At 37.6% G+C, this 24,831-nt stretch overlaps 1 protein-coding gene across 1 annotated transcript in view; it reads left to right on the top strand.

The window, feature by feature from the left end:
• CPXM2 (carboxypeptidase X, M14 family member 2) overlaps nt 1-24,487 on the top strand; it is a 78,025-nt gene extending 53,538 nt beyond the window's left edge. Inside the window, exons 6-13 of the mRNA XM_074831479.1 lie at nt 2,193-2,281; nt 7,533-7,656; nt 9,127-9,323; nt 10,190-10,369; nt 11,347-11,644; nt 15,559-15,698; nt 16,658-16,757; nt 22,629-24,487. Coding sequence (XP_074687580.1) covers nt 2,193-2,281; nt 7,533-7,656; nt 9,127-9,323; nt 10,190-10,369; nt 11,347-11,644; nt 15,559-15,698; nt 16,658-16,757; nt 22,629-22,882 — 1,382 coding nt within the window. The 3' untranslated portion in view covers nt 22,883-24,487. The remainder of the gene's footprint in view (nt 1-2,192; nt 2,282-7,532; nt 7,657-9,126; nt 9,324-10,189; nt 10,370-11,346; nt 11,645-15,558; nt 15,699-16,657; nt 16,758-22,628) is intronic.
• The last annotated feature ends 344 nt before the right edge of the window (nt 24,488-24,831 follow it).

Genomic DNA, 24,831 nt, shown 5'->3' with positions numbered 1-24,831 from the left:
CCAGAGATACAATCATTCTCACTGTACGATTTTTTTTTTACGTTTCCACCAACTCTACAGCATTCACAGTCATTCCCATGATATTAATGTTTGATGTATGGAAAAAGTGCCAGACTTTGAAAGGAATGGGATTAAAGTATTAGGAAAAAATATCGGTTGCTGTATATTTTGGCTCATGGTGATAGAGAAAGCCTTCAACATCCTGGCAGTTTTATGATGTTTATTTTTATACTTTTACAACAGGGCCATATTTTTACAATTGTGGAGATATTCTGTGTGGCATGAAACACATTGTCTCTTTCTAGAAGAAGTGGATTTTTTATTATTTCCATTTCTCAGTCATCAATATATTAACGAGTAATTTCCACAAATTAACATGGGTTGACCTTTAAGGGTTTGCTATTCCAAAGTCATCTGCAGGGTTAGTGCAGCATCACTGTTGTCAGTGGACTTGCATCAGTTTAGCCTGTAGATAATTTGGAAAGAAGACCTAAAAATTTATGAATTATGTGAAATTTAATCATCCTGATTGCTCAAAATTTATTTTCTTTTTTAATAAGCAAAGAAATCTTGTTTTCTCATCTGATCAGGCTCCAATTCAAGTCCATTTCCAGGCGGTCTTGTTATAGAGTAAGTTCTCCCTGGGACGTACAGACTGCACTGAATAATCAGATTTTGTTGAGGCAAGATGGTTTTTTGACATTTTTCAGTCATATTTTAGAGCAGCGTTCAACTGACCTTCCAGTATTTCTGCTCTAGATTAGGGAATGGAAATGGAGACAAGCATGTGAATGAAGAGTAAGTAGGTGGTAGAGACATGGGGAATCTTATAGTGAAGCTTAATGGAACTTGCATGTTTCATTTCATAAATAACTTAAATAGTTCAAATTTTGCTTTCCTTCCACATAGGAAAAAAAACCTTAAATGCTTTTAAAATTTTATGGGCAGAACAAATTTGATAATTCAAAGGTTCTAATGTGAAAAATATGAAACTTAGAAATGTTAAGTTATAAGGTATTTTTAAGTGTTATGAGTTTTTCATAATTTCATTAAGGCTTGTTGTTGCAGGAAGGTATCTATGTATTCTACCTACTAACAGTTATGCTTTTTTTCCCCCCAAAATATCACAACTGATAGGTGATACTGTTTTAAAACATCATTTTTCTTCTCTAGAGACAGTGTCTTTTGGCTGTGTCGCAATAAGACAGGATGATGTTTAGGATTTCGTATTTGGCTTTTTTCCCAATAATTTTAAACCAAATGAAGATGACTTTGTGCAAAGGGAAACAATTCTTCATAATTGCCTGACAACCACTGGTTTGACAAATGATTACTCAAAATTCCAGACATCCCAGATATGGCAAATTAAGAAATGTGTCTGATGTTTTCCAAATAGGCTTGTTTATTTCTAAAAATAAACCATAATATGTTAGGTTAGAAGCACATATATCAAGGAATATAAAGCTAAGCCTTAACAGTCTTGGCCTGTTTTTTGTCCAGGTGAATGGCCTGGAAGGTCAGGGAAACAAAGGGGTTTGTTCTATCCACATATTCACCTTTGATACTTCAAAACTCACAAACTATAAATTATATCCATATAAAAATAAATATGTTAATTTTAAAGTAACAAAGACCTCCAACTTCCACAAAAAATGTTTAGGAAAATAATGAGGAATGTTTAATATGCACAGTAGATCCTTTCAGTATTTTGCAAGCAGTGCCTAGACTCTGAAAATACTCATCAAGGAAACCAAAAGATAATTCCTTGTAATAGGAAATTAATCAAGTAGACACAAAACATTTACTGGGGCTTTTTCCTCTGATGTGATTTTTTTCCACTCTTTTATCTTGCATCTGACTCATCATTTTCCAGTGTCTTTTGCCCTCCTCTGCAGCCTGAGGATACCCTTCTGCTTTTCTGTTGAAGTTTATTTGCTCATGCAGAATAGCTGTCTAGCAAGCTGATGCCTGCTGCCTCCTTGCTTCTGTTTCAATCTATATGAGCTGATTTGTATAGTAATTAGGAATATTTCAAATTTGTTAGTTTTTTGAGTTTTGCTTTTGAAAACCTGTTTAAAATACATATAGGACAGTAGAATTCAGATTTCCACGTTCCTTGTATGCATTATGGCTAAGCATCTTTATATTTGAAATTCATAAGAACGTGAAAATCCTTTTCTTTCTTTTCTCAGACCCAAATAATTATTACCACAGAAGAAATGAAATGACAACCACAGATAATCTTGACTTTAGACATCACAACTACAAGGAAATGAGGCAGGTAGGCAGAGACAGGTGTGTGACCTCTTGGATGGAGGGTGGATGGGTACAGGCTTTTGAGCTCTTATGGAATCTGAATTCTACCTGTTAAACATATTATTGAATGGTGTCTGCAATCTATTTAAAAAATCATTTTTTTCTGTTTTAATCCATTAAAAGCAGCAATCTATTAAAATCCCAAAGTCTTAATTTTTATATCATTTAACCTTAAACAAGTGACACTACACGACAGAGGGAGTATCTACACATAATGTGCCATCATTTTTTTTCCATGTATATTTGAGTGGTGAACGTTACGGTCGCTTCTCCTTTCAGATTTGACCCTGATTTAGCCATCAGAATTCTATATTTCAGTGGTTTTGGATAATCAGAATAAACTATACAGAGTCCAATTCTGTATTCACAATTGTGAAAATCAGCAAAAACTCGCCAAAAAACACTATAAAAAACATCCCATTAGTATAATTTTAAATCTACCAGCCTTGTTAATCTTGTTCCTTTAACTTCAAACAGGCAACATTGTTGTTGTTTTTGTTATTGTTTTTAATCTTGCTTCATATTGCCACAGGCACAGGTGTGGGTTGTCCTAAGGAAATTTTCTGTCTGCTTTCTCTTCAACTATAAAGTTAATATGTTTGGACTTGAAGTGTGTGAATCATTTGCTGTGTGCTGAATTTTCAGTGTATTTATACTGCATGAATCACCATTTTTATTGAGCAATTGTGTACTGAGTCACACACTTATTTCAGTAGAGATTTCATGGCCTATATTTCTTAGCACAAAGATTAGACAAGTAGAAACTCAGTTGGCATAATTACTGTCAAGAACAATAAAATAAAATGTATTTTACATTCTCATTGCAGAAAGACAGGTTGGTCAGGTTAGAAATATCTTTGGGAAAAAAACTACAACTTTAAAACAATGTTTTTCCACTTTTCTTATAAGTAGCAAACTTGTGACTGGCTGAGAGCTGGTCAGTTGTGAACTGTCTTTGACCATGCTCTCCTAATTTCTAGTTTTCTCTGTGTCAAAATAGTTAATTTATTTAGAGTTCATTGGATTCTAATTGGGTTCTACTGCTGGTAGACAGAAGATTGTGAGTTGGGTTACAGTAAGTCTTATATCCCCAAAACTATTTTTAGAACTTCATAATTTCTTTCCTGAATGTAAAATGGAAAAAATAACTGTCGATTTCGAGAGCCAACTTAGATTTTTTTTTAAAAAAAATAATGTACATTATTGTCAGTTCTGTTAGCTACTTCACTGCCAACATTCTTAGAAAAACACTGTTCTTTGAAGTTATTTATCATAAACACTGAAGGAGGAGAGGGTGTTCCCTGGGCCATGTTTTGGAAGCATTACATTACATTGCAATATGTCAGGTATTTGGAAGAAAGAGGGATTTTCTCAGTGTCAGATTATTTTCATAGAACTCTCTGTTTAGGAAGATGAAATTTATGGTACTGGTTTTTTCTCTTAAAAGAGCATTCAAGATTCTTCTTTCAGTCAGTGGGAACACTTGCTGTATCTCCTATGCAGAAGTCAGCATTGTCTTACGGTCCAAAATATTTACATGATTTATTCATGCTGTATAGGAAGCTCTTCAAATGCTTGATAAATACCCGCAGAAATAGTTTGAGATGGACATTTGAGAACAACATTGGTTTTGAAATAACAAACCCAGATCATATCTTTCTTACGAAATAGGAGTGTTAATTCTGAAATCCATTTAACTGGATGTGACTCATATCTTTGGGTAGGCCAGACTTCAAGCACCCCTGAAGCCTTACACTGCTCTTCATGGACAGCTGTCTTTATGGATGTGCTGTAATGATAATACAGAACATTGAAGAACACTGTATATGTTATCAATTGAACAGGTTTATTTGAGGGTGAAACAACAAAATGTAGAAGACTAGAGCGATACCCAGCAAACCTCCTAGGTTGCATGCAATGCCAGGTTGACAGTCCCTATCTGATAGTCTCCAAGCTCAAAGAGGGAGGTAGTTTCTCTTTTGTCTCTCAGCAGAACAAGAAATAGAGATCTTTGGAGTGTTAGGTTAACAGTTGGACTCAATGATCTTAAGGGTCTTTTCCAACCTAAGTTGTTCTATGATTCTGTGATCTCCACAGAGGATAAAGAATAGCTCTAACCCGAAAGGCACTGACCGAGTCCTTTTGCCTCCTCTAAGTGTAGATGGCACTTAGACCTACATTTAATACACCTTTTCTGCAGAATGGAGGAATTGGACCTTCAGTTTTGTGGGGCTTCTTCAAAGACTACATGCAGGTTTTTTCCAGGGCGCTAATAGGGTAAATAATTGGTAGTGACAAACAAATAGGAACTGTCAAATAAGAACTGTTAGTGAATTTAATTGTGAAAGTGTTTCACAGTCCTGCTGGTTGTTAATAAAGCCCTGACTGACTGTTATCATCAATTGTCTTTGACAGTTTGTACAAAGTGCAACGAAAATGCTGTGACATTTCAGGTGACCTATTGTGCCATATGTAGGAAATGGGTATGAGAAAAGCCAGTATGAAATATGTTCATTTTCAGTATTGTATTTACATATAAACATTTAACTACATTACTATATCTATACTGTTATCAAAAGAGCCACAGTGAAGTCTACTCCAGAGGCCCTAATTCAGGAAACGTTCTTTGTTTGACTCAGAAAGTAATCACATGCTTGCAATTAGAGAGATGATGAGGAGTTTACTGAGGCCAATACAAATACTTCCAGTCTTTATAATATACTTTGAACTTGGTTCTAGGAATTTTTCTTGCTAGTAATGAACTTTTAATATACTTTTAACTGCTTTCCTAAATTGATGTTCTTGGTATCCTGCACGCGCTGAAGCGCCAGGCACATTAGGAAAGCTTCTGCTCTGCAGCTTGATTTCAGAGACAGCTCTGAGAGGACAGGCTCATCTTCTCTATTTCACAACTTGAGGAGCTGCATGGATGCAGCGATACATCAGCCAGGAGGGAGTTTCCTGCACTTTGAAGAGGGTGTAAGGAGACAAACTAGTAAACACAGGTCTGAGACAGTAACATTATACATTACAGAAAGCCATTTTCAGCCTGCTAAAATAGACCTTCTTTTAATGCAATATCTGTACTCATTGGCAGAGTGAAAAAAAAAACCAAAATTTGTCGCTACTGGAGAAAAACATGGCATCTGATCCAATAATAATCCACTTCATCCTCATGACAGTAGGACATAAACTAATAATCCCCACGCAGTATACCTTGGATAAGTTTTGGTCTGTGAGGCTCTAGCAAGAGGTCCATAGCTCCATATCCATTAATGGTATTTTTGGTTCATTATGAGCAGGTTGACCATGAAGACTTGAGTCAGTCTGTATCAAAAAGTTAGTAATTGACTCGTTTAAATCAAACACTATAAAATGTAAACCAGTGTCCTCTGGCTTCACCTGCGTGTTTCAGCTGGAACATCAAATGATGTCATACCCACTTACATATGCCTAGAATGTTAAAAGGAGTTCTATGGAAATAGCAGCACAGTGATGATGATGACAGTGGTGAAAAAAGTAGGTAAGAAACTAGACCATACACTGAAAGAGCATAGCTGACTATTTTTCAGACAAGTGCTGAGTTTAGATTTGCAAAAGAAATTGTTTCTCACGTGTATAAAACTAACGTGTGAGATGAACAAATGTACAAAAATACCATCTTTTTGGTCTCTTTGCAACATGATTATAAATAGGAGGGAAGCCTTTTATGAGAGGAATTTTAATGATGTTCTTCCCAATGTGAATTGTGTTTCCACTTAGATTTGCTAAATGGTGGCATGGGAATTGGACACATCTAATTATTGCATTTTTTAAATCATCAGCCTTGTGATTATCCAATATTGTTTCTAAATTAGCACTATGTGAGCAAAGAGTTTTGTTATGCTATAATGTTTCTTCAATAATGTATGTTTATGAAAAGATTGTCTAATTAATAGTCCCTAGGGCTCCAATTTACAGTAAAGTCCTTATTTCTTTCTTTAATATCTTCCGATGGAAAAAAAATGGAGACAGATAAATTCTTGTAATTAAAGCTATTTGCAGTTACTTATTATTAACACAAAGAATTTTCAGTCTTGTTTGTAAATTTTGACATTCAGCTGAAATGCCACAGTAAAGTGTTTGATGGTGGGACAATTTAGACTCCAGATATCCTTATCTGGATGACATCTGTGTAACTCCGTTGGTTTAAACAGAACTATACCCTTAAGCATGGCCTTCCCTATGCACTTTAGTAAGCACTAAGGCTATTTGATTATATTTTGACAATGTCATGCAATGTCTCCAGAAACAGTGAATAGAATAGATTTTGATGGGAGGAATGTCTTCAGACAGGCTGTTGGCATTACCATTATTAATTCTATGTTTTGCTGAAACTTGGTAAGCAAATTATGAAGTATCTATTATTTACTGAAGGAGTATATCTCGCTGTGTTTATGGAGTCATCCAGATTATATCTATTTCGCTATTTTGGCCACATCAACACTGCCTTTAACTAATGATTTTTCTATATGAGATTTCACATTGTAGTTAGTACAAGAAGGATGGGCTTGGTTTCTACCTCAGTGGAGGCAGGTGTCATCAGAATTCACTGGGAAAATCATGTTTAAACACATTATATTCTTCTCTCTTTGTTTGTTTCGAATTGAATTGTTGCTGTGTAGGGCAAAGGAGAGAGAAATCTCCATTACTGGGCAGAGCGTGGCTGTGGCAACTTGTAAGTACGTGCATTGCCATGCCACTAACACTCTGGGTCATCTCAAGACACTTAGCTGTAGTAAACCACAGAGTGTGTTGAAAGAAATGTTAAGGTGGCTAATTACTCTCCCTTGCATAATATTTTTAAAATGTGTTTTACTACCTCTTGACAGTATAGTAGTATGTTTTTGCTGGTTTTATTCCTATTGGACTTCCCCTTCAAGTCTTTAATTTTGTGATAATATTGCAAATACATCTCATGTAAGAAAGACCTTGAACCTCACCTACACTGTAATGTTTCAGCTGACAGTATTCGGCTTGTTCCAGATGAACAAACATTATATTGTGTGGTAACAGAGCTATAAGTTTATGAACTAAACATAAAGCATTTACAACTAAGAAATAATCAGGAAAGAAATTAAGAGTTTTTGCCACGACCAATTTGGAATGAAATAATTAATAGTGGGTCTATTTTGCTGCTGCATTGTCTAACTATATGTCATTTTTTTTGTTGGCAGTTGATGAAAACTGTGAATAAAATGTGCCCGAATATCACAAGAATTTACAATATTGGAAAAAGCAACCAAGGATTAAAGCTGTATGCTGTCGAGATTTCTGACAACCCAGGAGAACACGAAGTTGGTTAGGATTTAGTCTAACTAAATCTGTTGAAGGGTGTTGGGATTTGGCTTCTTTTCCCCTCCTCATTCTCTGTATCTTCAGTAATTATCACTGATAGAATTATATTCATGGCAGCAAAGATTTCAAATGTATGTGGGAGGAACTTCAGCACTATATTTCTAAATTGGGAAGAGGAGGGTGAGCACAAATAGAAGGCATTTTGAATGTGGAATCAAATTCTTTAACGATAATGAGTTTTATTCTTTACAATAACAAAATAAAAGTGAATTTTAGTACTGGGGAATGGATTTTAGTTGTGGACATTTATGTAGCTTTGGATAGAAGTTTACCTTTTATATATGGGGTAAATGCATTGCAAGCAAGGACAGGTCAAATCTCCCAAATCATCTTTCACTGGTGAGTGTTGGGGTACAATTTCCTACACTGATCTAATTCTTCAGAATAGAAAATCATTCAGTCTTTGGTCTTTCTGTGGAGAAAAATAAAGATCTCACTATGATAGTGCCTGGAGCAGCTGTTGGAATAAAGGCATCTTGTGCTTTGCTATGTCCATAAATACCCTGATATGTGTTCCTACCACAAAAGGAAGTGTGCTGCGACATGCTCCTGAGACATCTTTCTGCTTTGCCATAAGGGATGGAGCACAATAAACATAATCTCTCAGTAGGCTTGGAACTGACCTTAGACTGCAATCTCTGAATCTCAGATGTTAATACCAGAATAATTTGTCTAATCTGCTTTGCCCGCTTATTTACCTATTTTTGAGAGTCCTGCAGAAAATACACAAAGGGTGTGCCATGGGCTAGACAAACTGGGAGGGTGGATCCAGCCACAAGCCATAGCTTGGCCAGTTAGGCTGTCCTGTTGATGTTTGCAAGTGTTATTCATACAAAGGACAACTAAATTATGGATCTTTTTTTAATAGCTGGCACTATTCCTGTTCATCTCTGAAGTATTTTGTAGTTGAGTGCAACTATTGTGGCATTCAGTATAACCTTGAAAAATATATGTGAACCTGTTTTTTTGATTAATGAAGGAAAAGGAGTGTGTGAAGTCAGAGATCAATTATCTACAGTTACTAACCGTTATCTTTTAAGAGCCTTAGCATCTGTCCCAAATATCTATTAGCAATGTATTTTTCATGTTATTTTTAGACTATCAGAACTTTTAAGATCTAGCTGTAACATGCTGAAAATGTGCGTATAATTAAAAATCTGTTTAATGGAAAATAGGTTTTGGAGGTTTTACACAGTGGCTTTAGATATCACTGATACGTAAACCTGTTCTTTTAAAATAGCAACAGAAAGTAATTATTTGTTTCTATAAAGTTACAACTCATCTATCATTTGTTCAGTTAAGGCATTTCTCCAACTCTCCTCAAGTCTCAAATGTTTTGCTGACATCAGTGAAATTTGGTTAGATATTTATTTGCTGCTCTGACTATATTTCTGCCCCGTGTGTTTTCAACAGGTGAACCAGAATTTCGGTACATTGCAGGAGCTCATGGGAATGAAGTACTTGGACGTGAACTAATCCTTTTGTTAATGCAGTTTATGTGCCAGGAATACCTGGCTGGGAACCCACGTATTGTACATCTCATTGAGGATACCAGAATCCACCTCCTGCCCTCAGTCAACCCAGATGGATATGACAAGGCATATAAAGCGGTAAAGTGAATATGAACATATCAAGGAATTATTTTACTTCTAGTAGATGACTAAAACATGCTCCTGCTGTCATTTTGTTTCAAAGATTATGTTTTACAAGCAATCAAAATAAAATAAATTTAAAATAGATACATCAAAGCAAACATAAACCACTGATACATCTTACTCAGAAAAAAAGCTGAAAGAAGCAGTATTCTATGTGGCATTGTCTAACAGGAAGATGAGTATGGAAAGGAGGGTCGCAAAGACTGCCAGAACAAACCAAACTGAGGTGTATAGATCAATGGGAACACCATTATGGAAAATGGAAAATTCATGCAATCTGTTTCTTGTGAGAAACCAAGCTAAGCACGTGAAAATTTGTGTTTCTCCGCAGCTGAAATTTAATAGTGCGTCTTTAAGGAGAGCACAATGTGTTGGGCATTGTAATAATTCAGTCTGGAAGAAGACAGACACCAGGAGGAAAAATTGCAGGGGCTGGTCAAATGCACTGGAAAATCTTCCAAAGCATCCTGTAGAAGACTGGAATACAGAAGTCACGCTCACAGTCGTGGAAGGGAATATGTGCTATCACCGTTGCAACCCAGGGGAAAACCAATCTTAAAGAGAAACCTGGAAAACAAACCAGAACATTTTGGCTAACCACAAGTAATTTTTCATGGGTTTTTCTTCACCTCATTCAGAGTTTCATAAAAAATGAAAAAAAAAAAAAAAGGCAATTATTTTAAATAATTAATCCTTCCATTTCTCTGTATAGAAATATTTCTGACACATCCACAAACACTTTGCTGAGGGCTTACAGGTTGTCATATTCTGAATGAATATTTATCTTTTTTTGTCTTTTTTTTTTTTTTTTTTAATCTAAGGGTTCAGAATTAGGGGGCTGGTCTTTAGGACGATGGACTCAGGACGGCATTGACATCAACAATAATTTCCCTGATTTAAACTCCTTGCTCTGGGAGTCAGAAGATCAAAAGAAAAGTAAAAGAAAAGTTCCAAACCATCACATCCCGATCCCTGACTGGTACCTGTCCGAAAATGCTACCGTGAGTAAGGCCAGAGAGAGGGGAACACAAAGGCGGGTGCATGCTGAAAGAGTGAGCTTTACATTTCTCAAGAAATTAGTAACTTGTGGGTAAAGTTACATACTTGATCTAAGCTACTTGTCTAGATTTCCTTGTTAGTCAATGAAAATAAAAATGCACTACAAAAGTACCATTCACCTCCATATTTTAGAGGGAACTGCTTACTGGAGGATCCTCTTTTCCCCAAGCTTTTGTAAGAACCTGGAGGACTCAATGCCCAACTTTTAGGCAGCAACACGTAGACAAAGAGAAACCTACCGCAGGGCTCAGTCTTCTCCCTAGTTTTGTGGCATTGATGAGCTCTTTGCTAACTCAGTCGCCATACAGATTTCTCCTGGGGTTTTCTTACTTGTTCTTATTTGAAATACGTTCTTACCTGAAATAACACAGCAAGTGCTGAGGTATATGCAAAACCTATGCAGTGGCTTATGCTAAAGTCATTTATTGGATCTTAGTGCCAAAAATTGAACTTATTTTTGCATGGCCTTTTAAATATAATGGGAACTATTTATAGTGGCTGAGATCCCCCCAGTTTGAGGGGAAGGTGCTTAACTGTGGCAGTTCTGTTGGCTTTAGAAATATTTGTGTTTAAAATCCCTTATTTCAAAAATCATTTCAGCTGATGGCAGAGGGAGCAGTGTCATGATCTGACATCTCTGTCAGTTGCTGCTCTTGGCCTCATTCTACATAGATATTCCTGCTACATAAATTACTAACATTAAGGTTTTGTTAGTTTTTATGGGTAGTTGGTGACCTCCCAAGCATGGCTGGCAGGCACCATGATTTAAAGAAGCCCTTCTCCTTGGCCACATTTCTGTGCTGGCTACTCGCTCCATGCTAAGAAACTCACAGTGGGACTCCTGCATCTGGTCTGACTTTGAAACAAGATTATTGCATTTCACGAGTTGAATCAAAGCTGCTGTTTCTTTTTCTCCCAGGTGGCAGTTGAGACACGGGCAATAATAGCATGGATGGAAAAAATCCCTTTTGTGCTGGGTGGCAATTTGCAGGGAGGAGAGCTGGTGGTGGCATACCCCTATGATATGGTGCGGTCAATGTGGAAAACCCAGGATTACACACCTACCCCAGATGACCATGTCTTTCGCTGGCTTGCATATTCCTATGCCTCCACGCACCGGCTGATGACAGATGCACGAAGGAGAGCATGTCACACAGAGGATTTCCAAAAGGAGGATGGCACTGTTAATGGAGCCTCCTGGCATACCGTGGCTGGAAGTAAGTGTCTGTAGAAACTGTAATTATCATTACCTTGGTAAATATGATAATGCTATCTCTGCCTGGTATACACTGCAGAGGCAATGATGGTAAAACGTGCCCTAAGAGGAATATTTCCCCATCTGAAAGTCTGTTCACTACATTTCATCAAGTATCAGAGCACTGAAGGAGACTGTGTCACTAATAACCTGGTGACTGTTTCATTTGCTGCTGAGGTTTCCAAAAGTTCACATGCAATACATTAGTTTTATGGATTCTGTACCTACAAGATGGTTTGTCAGGAGAAAATCAGCCCAGTCCAAACCCACTAGGAGCGGGGAACATGTCAGCCTTTGCCATCTCACAGGATGCCAGCAGAAAACTGCTGCTGAACATTAAAGGTAACCAGTGTCAGAGCCAAAGCAACGACTCCAGGGAGAGAATCCAGTGGCCCTTGGATAAGAAAATCATGATTTCAGCCTCCTGCTCGCTGAACTCCGTTGCAGATCATCCCCCACTCATGTTCACTTTGAGTTGTAAAAACATGCTACAAAAAGCTGCTGCTTGCCTGCTACTGTCCTAGTTTTAAAGAACCTGGACATCCTTATACTTAATTTTTGCATGGGTTCCTCAGGCATTTCTGATGCCAGAATAAATTACAGACTGCATCGTTCACCATATGCCCAAGCCTGTTGCCCTGTAAGGAGCATGAAGGGGAAGCCATCACCTGGAGTGCAGACAAAGCATCGATTTCCAGGAAAGCCCAATTAGAAGCACATTTTTAACAGCAATAGGCAGTTATGTCTGTGGGTGTACACTTCGAGCAGACTCGGAATCAGGCACTCTGCTGATTCATCACAATTCTGCTCAAAATATTTTTTTTTTTTATAAGTACAGCAGTTCAACAACATATTCTGTGAAATCAAGAAATGAGCTGTGCATCTGCCATCACTTGAGTGACAACAGGAACAACTGCAGCAGTAATGGCAAACAGATGCAAGTGAGCGTCTGTGCACACCACGTTTTGTTGGAGCTGGCTCATGTTTGTAACTTGCAGGTAGTTTCACTGCATAAACGTTTCTAAATTCTGGACGTGGTTTTTATGGTTTTTACATTGGCCCATGTAAAGTTAATGCTGGCCAGCCTTTAAAGGCTAGAGCCAAGAATTAACCTTTCAAATATTTTTTCAGGAGGTTAAAAAGTGCTGGGTGAATTCAGGGGGAACGATTGAACTCCTAGATCACAAGGCCAATGCCTGTCAATACATTTCTGTGCATTTCTGCAAATTCTAAAAAAAAAATCTCTGAATACTAACTGGACCATTTAATTATTGAATTTATGAGTTTAATTTTCCTAAGTGCTATAAGAAACATAATTATGAATTGATCCAGAAAAGACAACATTGGCCATGTCACTAACAGCTGTCACACTAAGTTACATTAAGTAATGATGTACAATATAGATGCTGAATAGTATCCTGATTTCTTAGTAACAATTGCTTATTGGATTTGGTTCATCTGATATGTTTTATTGCTTTATGATGTTTCTCATTATACTTTACATCCTGCTCTCTTACATTATAGTAAGACTTCCAAGACTGTCTTTGAGAAAAATGCTGGAATATTGATTTTACTTTCAATTCTTTACACCTTGGGCTCCAACCTAAACCTCAAAAGATGTGGTTTCCATTTTATGCTCAGCCTCCAACCTGCAGGATGGTTTTAGACTTCTTCTTTACTTAGATAAATGGAAGAGAGTGATTTGCATTGCAGATATATATATGCATACATTTATGTGTATTGCAGCTCCTAGTTAATCAACAGCACCTTGCGTTGTAAAGGGTTGCCCAAATATGATTCCAGATTTGAAGACAAGTTTCTCCTATATTTCTTCACTCTGTAATTCCATGACTATACAAATGTAGTTGTATAGCTCACTCCACTTTTTCTATCTCTTTACCTTTTAGATCAACATGTAATACTTTCTTTTCCTAAACCCCTGCTTGCATAAGGTCTGACCTGAAGGTGACACACTGATACTGCTTACAAAAAGCTGCCCCACCTATCCCTTGGTGTGGATGGCATCTCCTTGTTGTACCACAACTTGAAGCTGCCCATCCTCTTTCTCCTCATCCACCTTGCACTGATCATGCGTATAAACTTTTCACTGCTCATGCCATGGGAAAATTTATAAGGGATTTTTCTAATTCCTTTTCAGCACCAGAGAGTCCCTAGAGAAGTATGTGCACCACAGATATCTTGCACAGATATCAAACACCTCCCTATGCCTTTGAAATCAAGCCATACGATTTTCTGCACATTTTTTGGACTGCAATGAATGCAAGTTCTTCAGCAATTTCACACATAACGTTTCTGCACTGGGTGAACTGCACAAAGGCAAAGAACAGATGAATTTAATTTTATTTCCAGTGTTTTCAAGGCTGGATTTGCATGTTCAGACACTACACGAAGTGTTGCTCTTGGCAACATTAAGCCATTTTCTTAAATACATGTATTAAAACTGAGCAATTACTGTGTATTGCAAAACATTTCACAACAGATTAATCAGGATGCAATACAGTATGTGAGGGAAAAATAATTGTGGCTGTTTCTCAAACGGAGGGGAGGCATGTTTATGCAGAGTAGCATATGCCACTGTCTGATATTTAGGCTTTCCCCATCAACAAAAGTGAAAAGCTTAACATCTGTATTGTATAATCCTCCTGCTCTGCATCCAGAAGGCACTGAGGGCTCGTTAAATACTTGACTACTGCTCTATGGCAATTAGGCAGGACTAGGGGGTTTTTTTAACTCTTTTCAGTCAGAAGCACTTGGTGAATGCATTTTCTGCTAATCTTTGCCATTTAAAATATAACAATTATCATTAATAAATCTTTTTCAAAATATTCTTTTAATTAAAAATGCAGGTGGAATAAGAAATGAAGTTCACCTCACTTCTTCCTCTAGTGTTCATGTACTGTATCATGTTATCTGTGTGATTGTGAAGAACTAATAAATGGAATTTTCCAAAGGAAAAATAATTGTTAGAAATGGGAGAGAAACCTGGACAATGGAAATGTTTGAGATCTGTATCTAAATACAGTCTTCCTTGGTGTTCAGGACCTTTGCAAAGGTTACAGCGCTCTCTTTAACATAGACTTAAACCGCAGCTCCTCAGAGGTCAGAGGCACTGAGGTTCCTGGGTTTTGATCAGGACATATTTCTAATGGAAATCCTTATTGCAGAGCAATGGTGCAGATTCCAGTCCCCTGCAAAGCCACAATAGGGAGAAAACAGAATAGATCCTTTCATTCCTTACAAGCTAGCAGACACCATATATAACGTAAAAGAATTATATACTACTTTGAGTTTTCTGCCTTTCCTATCATTTAGATTACTTATGTAGGAAAACATTTAGACTGAGAAGCTATTTCATTGACTGCTCTGATAAATCACTTTTACATAACAATCACTGTGTGCACGTTACTCTGTGTTCTGGCATTTAGGGTTGTATAAATTCGATTAATGGCTGCACATCCATGCAAGCTAACATAGACCATCCCATTTCTACCCAGGGCAATCATAAGTGAGAGTTGCTCCATGGGAGAGTGTCCAGGATTAGTAAAGCTCAGTGACACAGTGGCCCATGCTGTCATGCTGCAAGCTTGTGTCCTCTATTTTGAACGTGTTGATAGGACACTCTTTTTAGAAAGTCTTGTTTTGTAAATGTATAGCTCTGATGTTGCTCTGGTGCTTTGTTATGAGATGTGGCATTTCTAAAAAACTTCTGCCCTGCCAGATCTGCAGACTAAGCCAGCTAGATAAATATCCAGTTTGTGTTTAAATAAGTTATATTACTTTGCATAAAATAATCAGATCTGATCAATATATTAAAAGAGGATGTAAAATAATTTATTTTTTACCCCCTATTGACAGGCATAAATGACTTCAGTTATCTGCACACAAACTGCTTTGAGCTATCCATATATGTTGGCTGTGACAAGTATCCCCACGAGAGTGAGTTGCCCGAAGAATGGGAAAATAACCGCGAGTCCCTGATCGTTTTTATGGAACAGGTATTCAACAGAAGAGTAACTTCTGAGTAACTTGATGACTGCTTTCAGACTGAAAGGGAGTTTAAGGTTTCTGATATTTTTCTTGCATGACTAATTACATGATTATTGGTATACCTGTCTGGAGCACAGGTCTTACAAGGAGCGGCTGAGGGAGCTCGGGTTGTTTAGTCTGGAGAAGAGAAGGCTGAGGAGAGACCTCATCATCCTCTACAACTCCCTGAAAGGAGGGTGCAGAGAGGGGGGATGAGTCTCTTGACCCAAGGAACAAGCGCCAGGACAAGAGGGAATGGCCTCAAGCTGTGCCAGGGCAGGGTTAGACTGGCTCTTAGGAAGTATTTCTTTGCAGAAGGGGTTGTTGGGCGTTGGAATGGGCTGCCCAGGGCAGGGGGGGAGTCCCCATCCCTGGAGGGGTTGAAGAGTCGGGTTGACCCAGCGCTGAGGGATCTGGTGGAGTTGGTAACAGTCGGTGTGAGGTTCATGGTTGGACTGGAGGATCTTCAAGGTCTTTTCCAACTGAGATCATTCTGTAATTCTGTGATTCTGTATTTGTGATAGAAAGCTCACCTACAAGCAATAGTGGCATATCACTTCAACCAGGCTGTTTTGATTTAGGAGAACAAAACAATGAAGCTTGTTAAAATTTGATGTGAGTGTAGAGCTTGCTAGAAAGGACTGCCAGGAAAAAAAACTTATATCTGCTGCTTTATCTGCTCATTTTATCTATCTCTTGAATTTGATGCCTCAGGAATCCTGACAAAATTTGTAAGCTGATTCACAAGTAACTAACGCCTGGAAGACTGATACTGGGTTAATAATGGTATTTCAAAATTGTGTGAAACATAAAGTAGGAATACAATACGTTTAATGCACATATGGAATTAATAATTTGTTGGATCTTCCCAATGATAGTACTGTTCATTGCTGTGCAATATTTATTTGTTTGTTTGTTCTCTCAATAGGTCCATCGGGGCATCAAAGGCATAGTAAAAGATGTGCATGGAAAGGGAATCCCAAATGCTGTTATTTCAGTAGAAGGTGTTAATCATGATATTCGGACAGGTAAAAAAACAAAAACAGCAGTGCAAATAAACAGATTTATGGTTTAAAATCAAAATACAGAATCTCATTGCAACTTAGAACTTTTTTCTGAGAAAAGCCAGCAGATACTATATAGTCCAAGGAGAGTGTTGCAGGAGTGGCATGTGAGGAGTCACTTCTTTCCATGGTCCAGCTGCATAGACTAGAACTACGACTTTCCTCTCTACTCCTCTTCCTCTTTTCACCTCTTTTAAAGTATTGAGAAAATAGCCTTTTATCTGCCCCAGATCAATAGCCTGAGTAAGGCTGTGTCTAAAGAACTCTTACTGCTCCTTTTCTCATGTAAAGGTAGTGCAAATCTAACCCAGAATAATTATAGCACTGAAAAACAAGGGTGTAGGTAATGCTTTGTTGGACGAAGAGAGTTTCTCTGGCTGTTAACAGTTATAAGACTGTGAATGTGTTACAGATGTGATTTATAGCTGTGTCCAGAGGAGAAACAGCTGTTGGAGGGAAAGGGGAATTTCACAACCTGAAGACTCTCCTGTAAAACATCACAGCTTTATGAAAGATCATTTAAGGAGCTCAGTAGAAACACTGCTTTGCATAGGTGAATTTCAGCCCAGAGAATTACTTTTCAATATGTATAGTTTAAAAAAACCCACACAAATGGCTATTTGCCTTGTTAGCAAGGTCTCAATCTACACCCAGACATGAGTATGTATACTCAGAATAAACTCTAACCCTATTTAGTAGCCTGGAAAGTAGTTATGGCACTAAATAAAGAACTGCTTTAAATAGACACTAGCCAATTACAAGATTAATAATAATACCTGAAAATTGTTGTTGGCAGGTAGCAGGCGGGATAGCGTCCAATGGCCATCATGTTTGTGTAGGTACTGTATCATCATTTAAGACACACAGTCATCTTACATGGAGAAACAACAGAGGGGATATAGCAAGGAGAGGAGCATGCAGAAAGAAGTAGCAAAACAAGATGTCAGCAGGAGTCTTTAGTGATTGCACTCAGAGTGCTGGTTGCAAGAGGTTTATGAGGTTTCTGTTGGATGTCTATGGAAAAGTAGCATCAAGGTGAATAATCAGATAAAATCATATTTTTGCGTACTCTAGATTTGATTCAATATTAAAAATGGGAACATTAATTTTATGTATTTTTCATGTCCTGACTGGCATTCTGTGTCTTTCATTTGCTGCCTCTTTCACGTGCTTTGCCACTGAAGTACGGTATGGCACACTTTGACATGTAATCTGATTTCAGGCTGTGGAATATCATAGAGCTTTAGATAAGAAACTTCCAAATCCTTAATGTTTGCTACAGTAGATTATCTGAGCCAATAATAAACCTTGGAATATTTAACTTAGTTTAAGATTAATGGCATTTCATTGCTACTGTGTCTCTGTTGTAAAAGAAAACGTTGAATGACAGATATTTAATTAGGCAATAATGATTCTGCCTTGAATATTTCAAAATGGGACCACTGGGAAATGATAACAGGAATTAAAGTAATCAGTTGTTTTTTCTTGTCTTGGGAGTCTTGGCAGTCTTGAAAGACTGCCATAAACTGTAAGTTGTATTACTCTGTTAACAGAATTAATATATTGCTCGGGTTGGGGCCGAGTAAATGCAGTAGGCAATTAATATCCAGCTCTAAGTACACTGGATTGCCACTGGATGAAAGAAAAATCAACAGTTTAAAGACAGTAAATGTGCATACGAAAAGGAGTCCCAGTGGCATGTGTCATAAATGTGCAAGATCCCAGAATCCGCCTTGTAACATTTGGGGAATCTTGGAGCTATTTACATCTAGACTTAGAGCTGAGCTTCTATGGCTCAAGGCCATCTGCACTTGTTAGTAAAAATAAAAGTGCTTATTTCATTCTTTTTAATTCTTCCTTTTAATGAGATGTTTAAGCTCTGTTTGGGAATCACTTTGTAGATGGGAACATAAAAGTTCTATCTTGTTTTATATTGTATAGATAACAATATATATCTCATTAGTCTTTGAAAGTAGAGAGCCAAAAAGCTAAAAAGACATGTATAACTCCAGAGAAAGAAATCAAATTGTCAGCAGTCTTCTTCTGTTTATACCTTTTAAAATGAAAAATGTATGCATTTAAACTCTGAATTGCCTTGATATAAAAATAGGCCAAGCAGGAGACAAATTATGGCTACTATCTCTATTCATATGAGTTTTGTTTAAAGTGAGCTAAGCTATAAGGTATCCACTGTTTCTTTGCTACATTAATGTGGTCAACTACCCTGTAGAGCAATACAAAAGTTGTCTCTAAAGGCCCTCTAATAACGTTTATTTGTTTGAGAAGATTTCTCTGCTTCTTCCTGTGGACAAAATAAAGTGCATGGAAAGCACTTTTTTTTTTTTTTTTTTTTTTTACTTTCTCTTGGATGTACAATATATCCTATGGGAAGACAGGGTTGCTGACACTAAGCTAACAATATTAATAGGCTAAATACAGTCATTGATTCTGAGAGTAAGAGCTTTGTGGAAAATTATTCCATTTTCTCTTGATGCAGATGTAACTATTGATTAAGTCTGAGTGATTACATGTTGCTATGGTTAGATGTGGTCTGTGCTTTATGAGATAACCTTTGGAAAAGAGTTCATCAATTGGATGACCTATTGTACCTGGACACCTTTCTCTCCATGGTACAAAGGCAGTTTAGTGGGTTGCTTCCTGTAATTGCACATTTTGGAAATCTCAAAGCAAATCTTGACGAGGAAAATGTACAGTTTCTTTCTAGTGAAGCATTTCTGTATCGCAGCCAGAGTTCGAAGACAGATGCACATTTCTCTGTGATTTTTACAACAAAGCATAATTAATTAAATTTCTCACAATCTTCAGAGAAATTTTTATTAATATTTTGGTAAGTTTTGTATGATTTCAGTATAAATTATGTAACCAAATCCAAAGATTTTGAAGTAAAAGTTAATAATATTTAATAACACAAGTCTAAGCTAAGCATAATTCTAGTATTATAACTCTTCAGCCTCGTTCCTGGCTGCCTGTTCAGTAGAGAAAAGATAAGTTTTAGTTGTTATATGCATTGGGTGTGCAGTACTATGGCTAGCTTTCCTGGAGAGCCTTTTATATGTAACAGAACATTAAGCCATATTTTTATAATGTACTTAAATTAGTAAGATTTGGTACATTTAAGTGTAAATACGACATTTAATTGTAACAAAGGTCTGTCCTATCAGACTCAAAGAGTGTTCCTCTTAATTGAAGTGTTTATGGAGTCACCTGACACTTTTAATTTATATTAATACTACCTTCATATTTTTATGCATTGTTATTTTATCTAAGCAGTCATGGCAATTCTTTTGCAAACCCAATACCTGGAGATAGATGTAGTCTGCCTCCAGCCTGCTCCCACTGGAGCCTATTCTTTTAGCAAACCTATTATTTACTAAATTTATCTGTATTTTTAATTGTGTTTCTCTTGCCATCTGCTCTGAAATTTCTTACTGCATTTAATCCGATTTGCAAAAAAACCCCTTTTAGTCTGGTATTAAATTCTGGGCAATGACAGCTGACAAATACTAATGTCTACTTACTTATAAATGGAAAGGAGGTAAAGTGCACCCTGCTAACAGCTTAATATCCAGCTTTGTAATAATTTCCTGGTGGCGTGTGAGTGTGTAGATTTTTTTCTGGCCTTGTGCAGGGGTTGTGATGAACTGCCTATTAAATGTGTCATAAAAATGTGGGTCAGTCTTGCATACCATGGGCTAAAGCCAGCCTCTGAGCAGGGATGCATTCACAGCCACGCACAGGGTGATCTGTTGGCTTTTGTCAGCCCTGTAGTATAGTCAGAGCATTTACAGCTAAAAATGAGCCCTTAGAGATAAATTCAAGAAACTTGGACAGCTTTAGATTTTGTCTTTTGGTTAGGGTGCCAACAAACCCAATAGTAAGGGAGAACAAAATAAAGAGCTTCTCAGCCCTTCCTAAAAATGTTTGAGTCCTGAGAAATACAAAATCTGGACCTTGATCACCCCCATCGGGGTCAAACCGGCTGAAGGAAAAACCTAAGCACGTTGGTATGCAAGAAGTAACCTGATCGGGTGTGCTTCTTGCACACAATTTCACACTTGAATTCAGAGACTGCAACATCAGGGTATAGTTGATGTTGCTGTTTTGCTAACACGGTTTGCAAATATGTTTTTCATTTTACCAACCCCTAAACTAAAATCCTGTTTCTTTTCTGTGCCCTGGTTTTGGCTGGGATAGAGTTCATTTTCTTCCTAGTAGCTGGTGTAGTGCTGTGTTTTGGATTTAAGATGAGAATAATGTTGATAACACACTGATGTTGTAGGTGTTGCTGAGGAGTGTTTACACGAAGTCAAGGACTTTTCAGCTTCTCCTGCTGCCCTGCCAGTGAGGAGGCTGGGGGTGCACAAGGAGTTGGGAGGGGACACAACCAGGACAGATGATCCCAACTGACCAAAGGGACATCCCACACCATATGGTGTCATGCCCAGGATATAAACTAGGGGGAAAGCTGGCCAGGGAACTGCTGCTCAGGAACAGACTGGGCATTGGTCGGTTGGTGGTGAGCAATTGTTTTTCATTTGCATCACTTGTTTTATCTTCCATTTTATTTCACTCTCTTTTTGTTATTTTCCTTTTCATTACAATTTATTATTATTATTTTATTTAAATTATAAAACTGTTCTTATCTCAACCCCCGAGTTTTCTCACTTTTACCCTTCCAATTCACTCCCCCATCCCACCAGGGGGGGAGTGAGCGTCTATGTGGGGCTCAGTTGCCAGCTGGGATTAAAACACAACAAGAGGCTAGCTAGTCTGATGTTTTCCCAAATATAATATTTTTATGCAAATCATTCTTGGTTTTCACAACACACTGCTTTGCTAGCAACCCAAGTCTAGTGATAGTAAGACTGTCAGTCCTCATCAATGTTAAAAAAACCCCAACCCCTCTTTATACAAAAAATGTTGCATTTCTATTTATATATATAATTTCATATTTGGATATGCACTTTCATTCCACAGTGGGTTTTCCCAGGACAGAGTGCAATACTAATTTTAGATATTAGTGTTTCACCTTTTTCAGTCAACAGCTAAGCATACGTGTTAGTTAAAATAATATTTAAAAAGAAGTCTAAAACTATCTTTATGTACTTATGGGTAATCTGAGATCATTTACAGGGAAAAAAGGAGAAACAAAGTCTTATTCAACAAGGTGTTGCTTTGTGCATTAGTAGTTTAGTTGATTACAGGAGTTCTGTTCATGCATTTACAGGTAAGCAAGTGGTTAAGTACCCTGATGAATTATAGTCTGTAGGAAAATTAGTGTAATAAAACTCAGTGTAAGATTTTATAGAAGAGGATATTTACTTAGATGTCTAAGTGAGTTGACGTTATGCATTCACATGCTTTGCATACTAAATAGCACCAAAATGCGTGTGTCCAGGCAGTCTGGCCAGGATCATGAGTGCGATGTGGGTACCCCACTGGGCATCCTCTTGATCTGTTAGTTAGAATTAGTTTGGGGAATGTCTTTTATACCCCTTAGGAATCACTAACCATTACAAGACAACCCTTTGCCTCAGGATCTTCTTGACTTCAACTGACAAAAATCTTGATTCAGATTTAAGCCTGTTGTCCTTTTTTCATCATTTGGAAAATATGTTTGTGGTGTGTTTTCCTGTAGGGTTGGCAGGACGGGGAGGGGTATGTGATGGGGGGCAGCCTCTTGACACCCTCCTGGTGTGAGGATGCAGAGTTGCTGCCTGCAGTGTCACCTTATCCATGTGCAGGGATTTCTGTGTTCTCATAAACACCTTCCTCAAGGAGAAAGTGCCTGAAAACCATCTCTTTTCCTACCAGGAGCTGATGGGGATTACTGGCGTCTTCTCAACCCAGGGGAATACGTGGTGGGCGTGAAGGCAGAGGGCTACACCACTGCCACCAAGACCTGCGAAGTCGGCTACGACATGGGAGCTACCCAGTGTGACTTCACCATCTCCAAAACCAACCTGGCAAGAATCAAGGAGATCATGAAGAAGTTTGGGAAGCAGCCGATCAGCCTGTCCGTGCGGCGGCTCAGGCAGAGAGCTCGACAGTGGCGGCAGCAGCGATAGACCTCAGCCCGGCAACCCGTGGCGTCCTCGAGCTCTGCTTCTATCAGCCTGGCTGTAGTCGTAGTGAGAGTTACATAGCCCATCTCTTCATACATATTTCTCTGCACGAGGCCTTTCTGTTAGTGGAGCTGGATGAATAGGGGTTCTTTTGTTTGGCAAAAAAATCAGAAGTTGAACCGAAATAAGCCCCGGCTTGGGGGAAAAGGCAGGAAGAATGTAGAAAGATGTTTTGAGTTAACCCAGAATTATTTTGCTTGTTGGGTTATTTAATCCTTTGTAAATCTGTTTTGTTTAAAAATAGAAAAAAAGAAAAAAAAGAGATACTTATAAAGGAGAAGTATTGTTTTGAATGAAAAACTGAAAAAATGTCATTTCTAAAGTATAAAATTGGTATATTTTTTAAATTCAAAATGTTTTGACACTCTATGTTTTATTGTCATATGGGAGGAAAGCTGAGAGGGGACAACTTCTGTTGAATATCATTAAAATTTGTGTCAAAATTTCAGTCACCCTTTCCCTGAAAGTCCACCTTTTGACAAGTACCATAATATTTGGAGAAAAATCCTGAAGTGAATAACCCACCTTAGCTTTCCTGCTTGGTTTGTTTAATATTAAGGATGTCTTGTGATTCCAGAGTTTAATGCCAGGAGTATTTTCTGCTCTGGCTTTTTAAGGCTGCGTTTTCACTCTGTGAACCAAACCTAATGAAAAGGGCATGGGATAAGGACCACTTCAGCACTGTGGCATGGCACCCCTTCTCTAACCTGGGAGAAGGACTTGAAACAAAGCTTTCCTTGTTTTCCTTGATTCCTTGTGGGATACAGCCAGTCGTATCACGTGTATGAAAGAAGAGGCTTGGTTGCTGATACGTGCATAGTTCACAAATCCACTGATATAATCTTTTTGCTTGATTTTTGGCCCGCCCATAAGTGCCTTTTGTGTTCATGCACACCTTGTGCCACTATTTTCTATGAAGTGCAAGGGATTGTATTCCTCTGCATGGTCTGCTCGTCTTGCCACTGCAGCTGCTGCTGCTTTTCTGGCCTTATGACTTTATGGGAGGAGAATTTGTGCTTTATTATTGGCTTTTAAGTGGCAAAATTGTACAGCAGGATAGGATTGAGGTACAGGAAAGATGCAGATCACATCTAGGAAAGAATGAACTAAATAAACACTGGACAGAGTATCAGCTGGTGAAAATCAGCTTTGTTCCGTTAGCTTCAATGTTATGACCTTAATTATACCAAATGAAGGGCCAGCTGTATGATCTTAGCCAGTGAAAAAATCTGTGGTTAAATAAAATTCTCTTAATTTGCTTGATAGAAAGACTGCGGCAAACACTTCCAAATACAATTCTGTTTAAAACATTTTAATTGTTATTGCCTATTTGATATGATTCTTGGAAAAGTCATTCACCAAAGTATCATTCATGATTCATGAGGAAAAATAAAGTGCAAATAGAAAACTTACTGTAAAAATATCATGTGCCATCTGTATTAAACATTTTTTCCTGTCCACAAATCTTGTAAACACATAAAAGGCAAAAGGTTGTAGAATGAATAATATAATCATGAACCTTGCATAATAAAGAGTCATATTCTTAAATTTCTTAGAAAATTGCAACCCATGCTTGTTCTGCAGATACCATTAAATAACAGCAATGTATTTGGCAGCAAGGGCTCAAAGAAAACAGAAGAGTGCATACATAATTTTCTATAACAGATTATGCAACAGTCAGCATCATTTAAATTAAGTAATAGAGGTAAACAAATAATCCAATAATTACATTAGCATTTGGAATTATATTTTAGTTATTTCACTCTATTTACCACCCTTACAACAATTTCTATATGTCATATATTTTTGTATAGCAAATGACAGAAAGGGGTTTTTTTGGCAGCCTAGAAGGGATTAATGATGTCTTTGTGCAGGTAGCAATGTGAAATAAT

This window comes from Strix aluco, chromosome 7, assembly GCF_031877795.1.
Source record: "Strix aluco isolate bStrAlu1 chromosome 7, bStrAlu1.hap1, whole genome shotgun sequence".
NCBI classification, from domain to species: domain Eukaryota; kingdom Metazoa; phylum Chordata; class Aves; order Strigiformes; family Strigidae; genus Strix; species Strix aluco.
The sequence above is the reverse complement of the archived record's forward strand: the minus strand, read 5'-3'. Positions and strand labels throughout refer to the sequence as shown.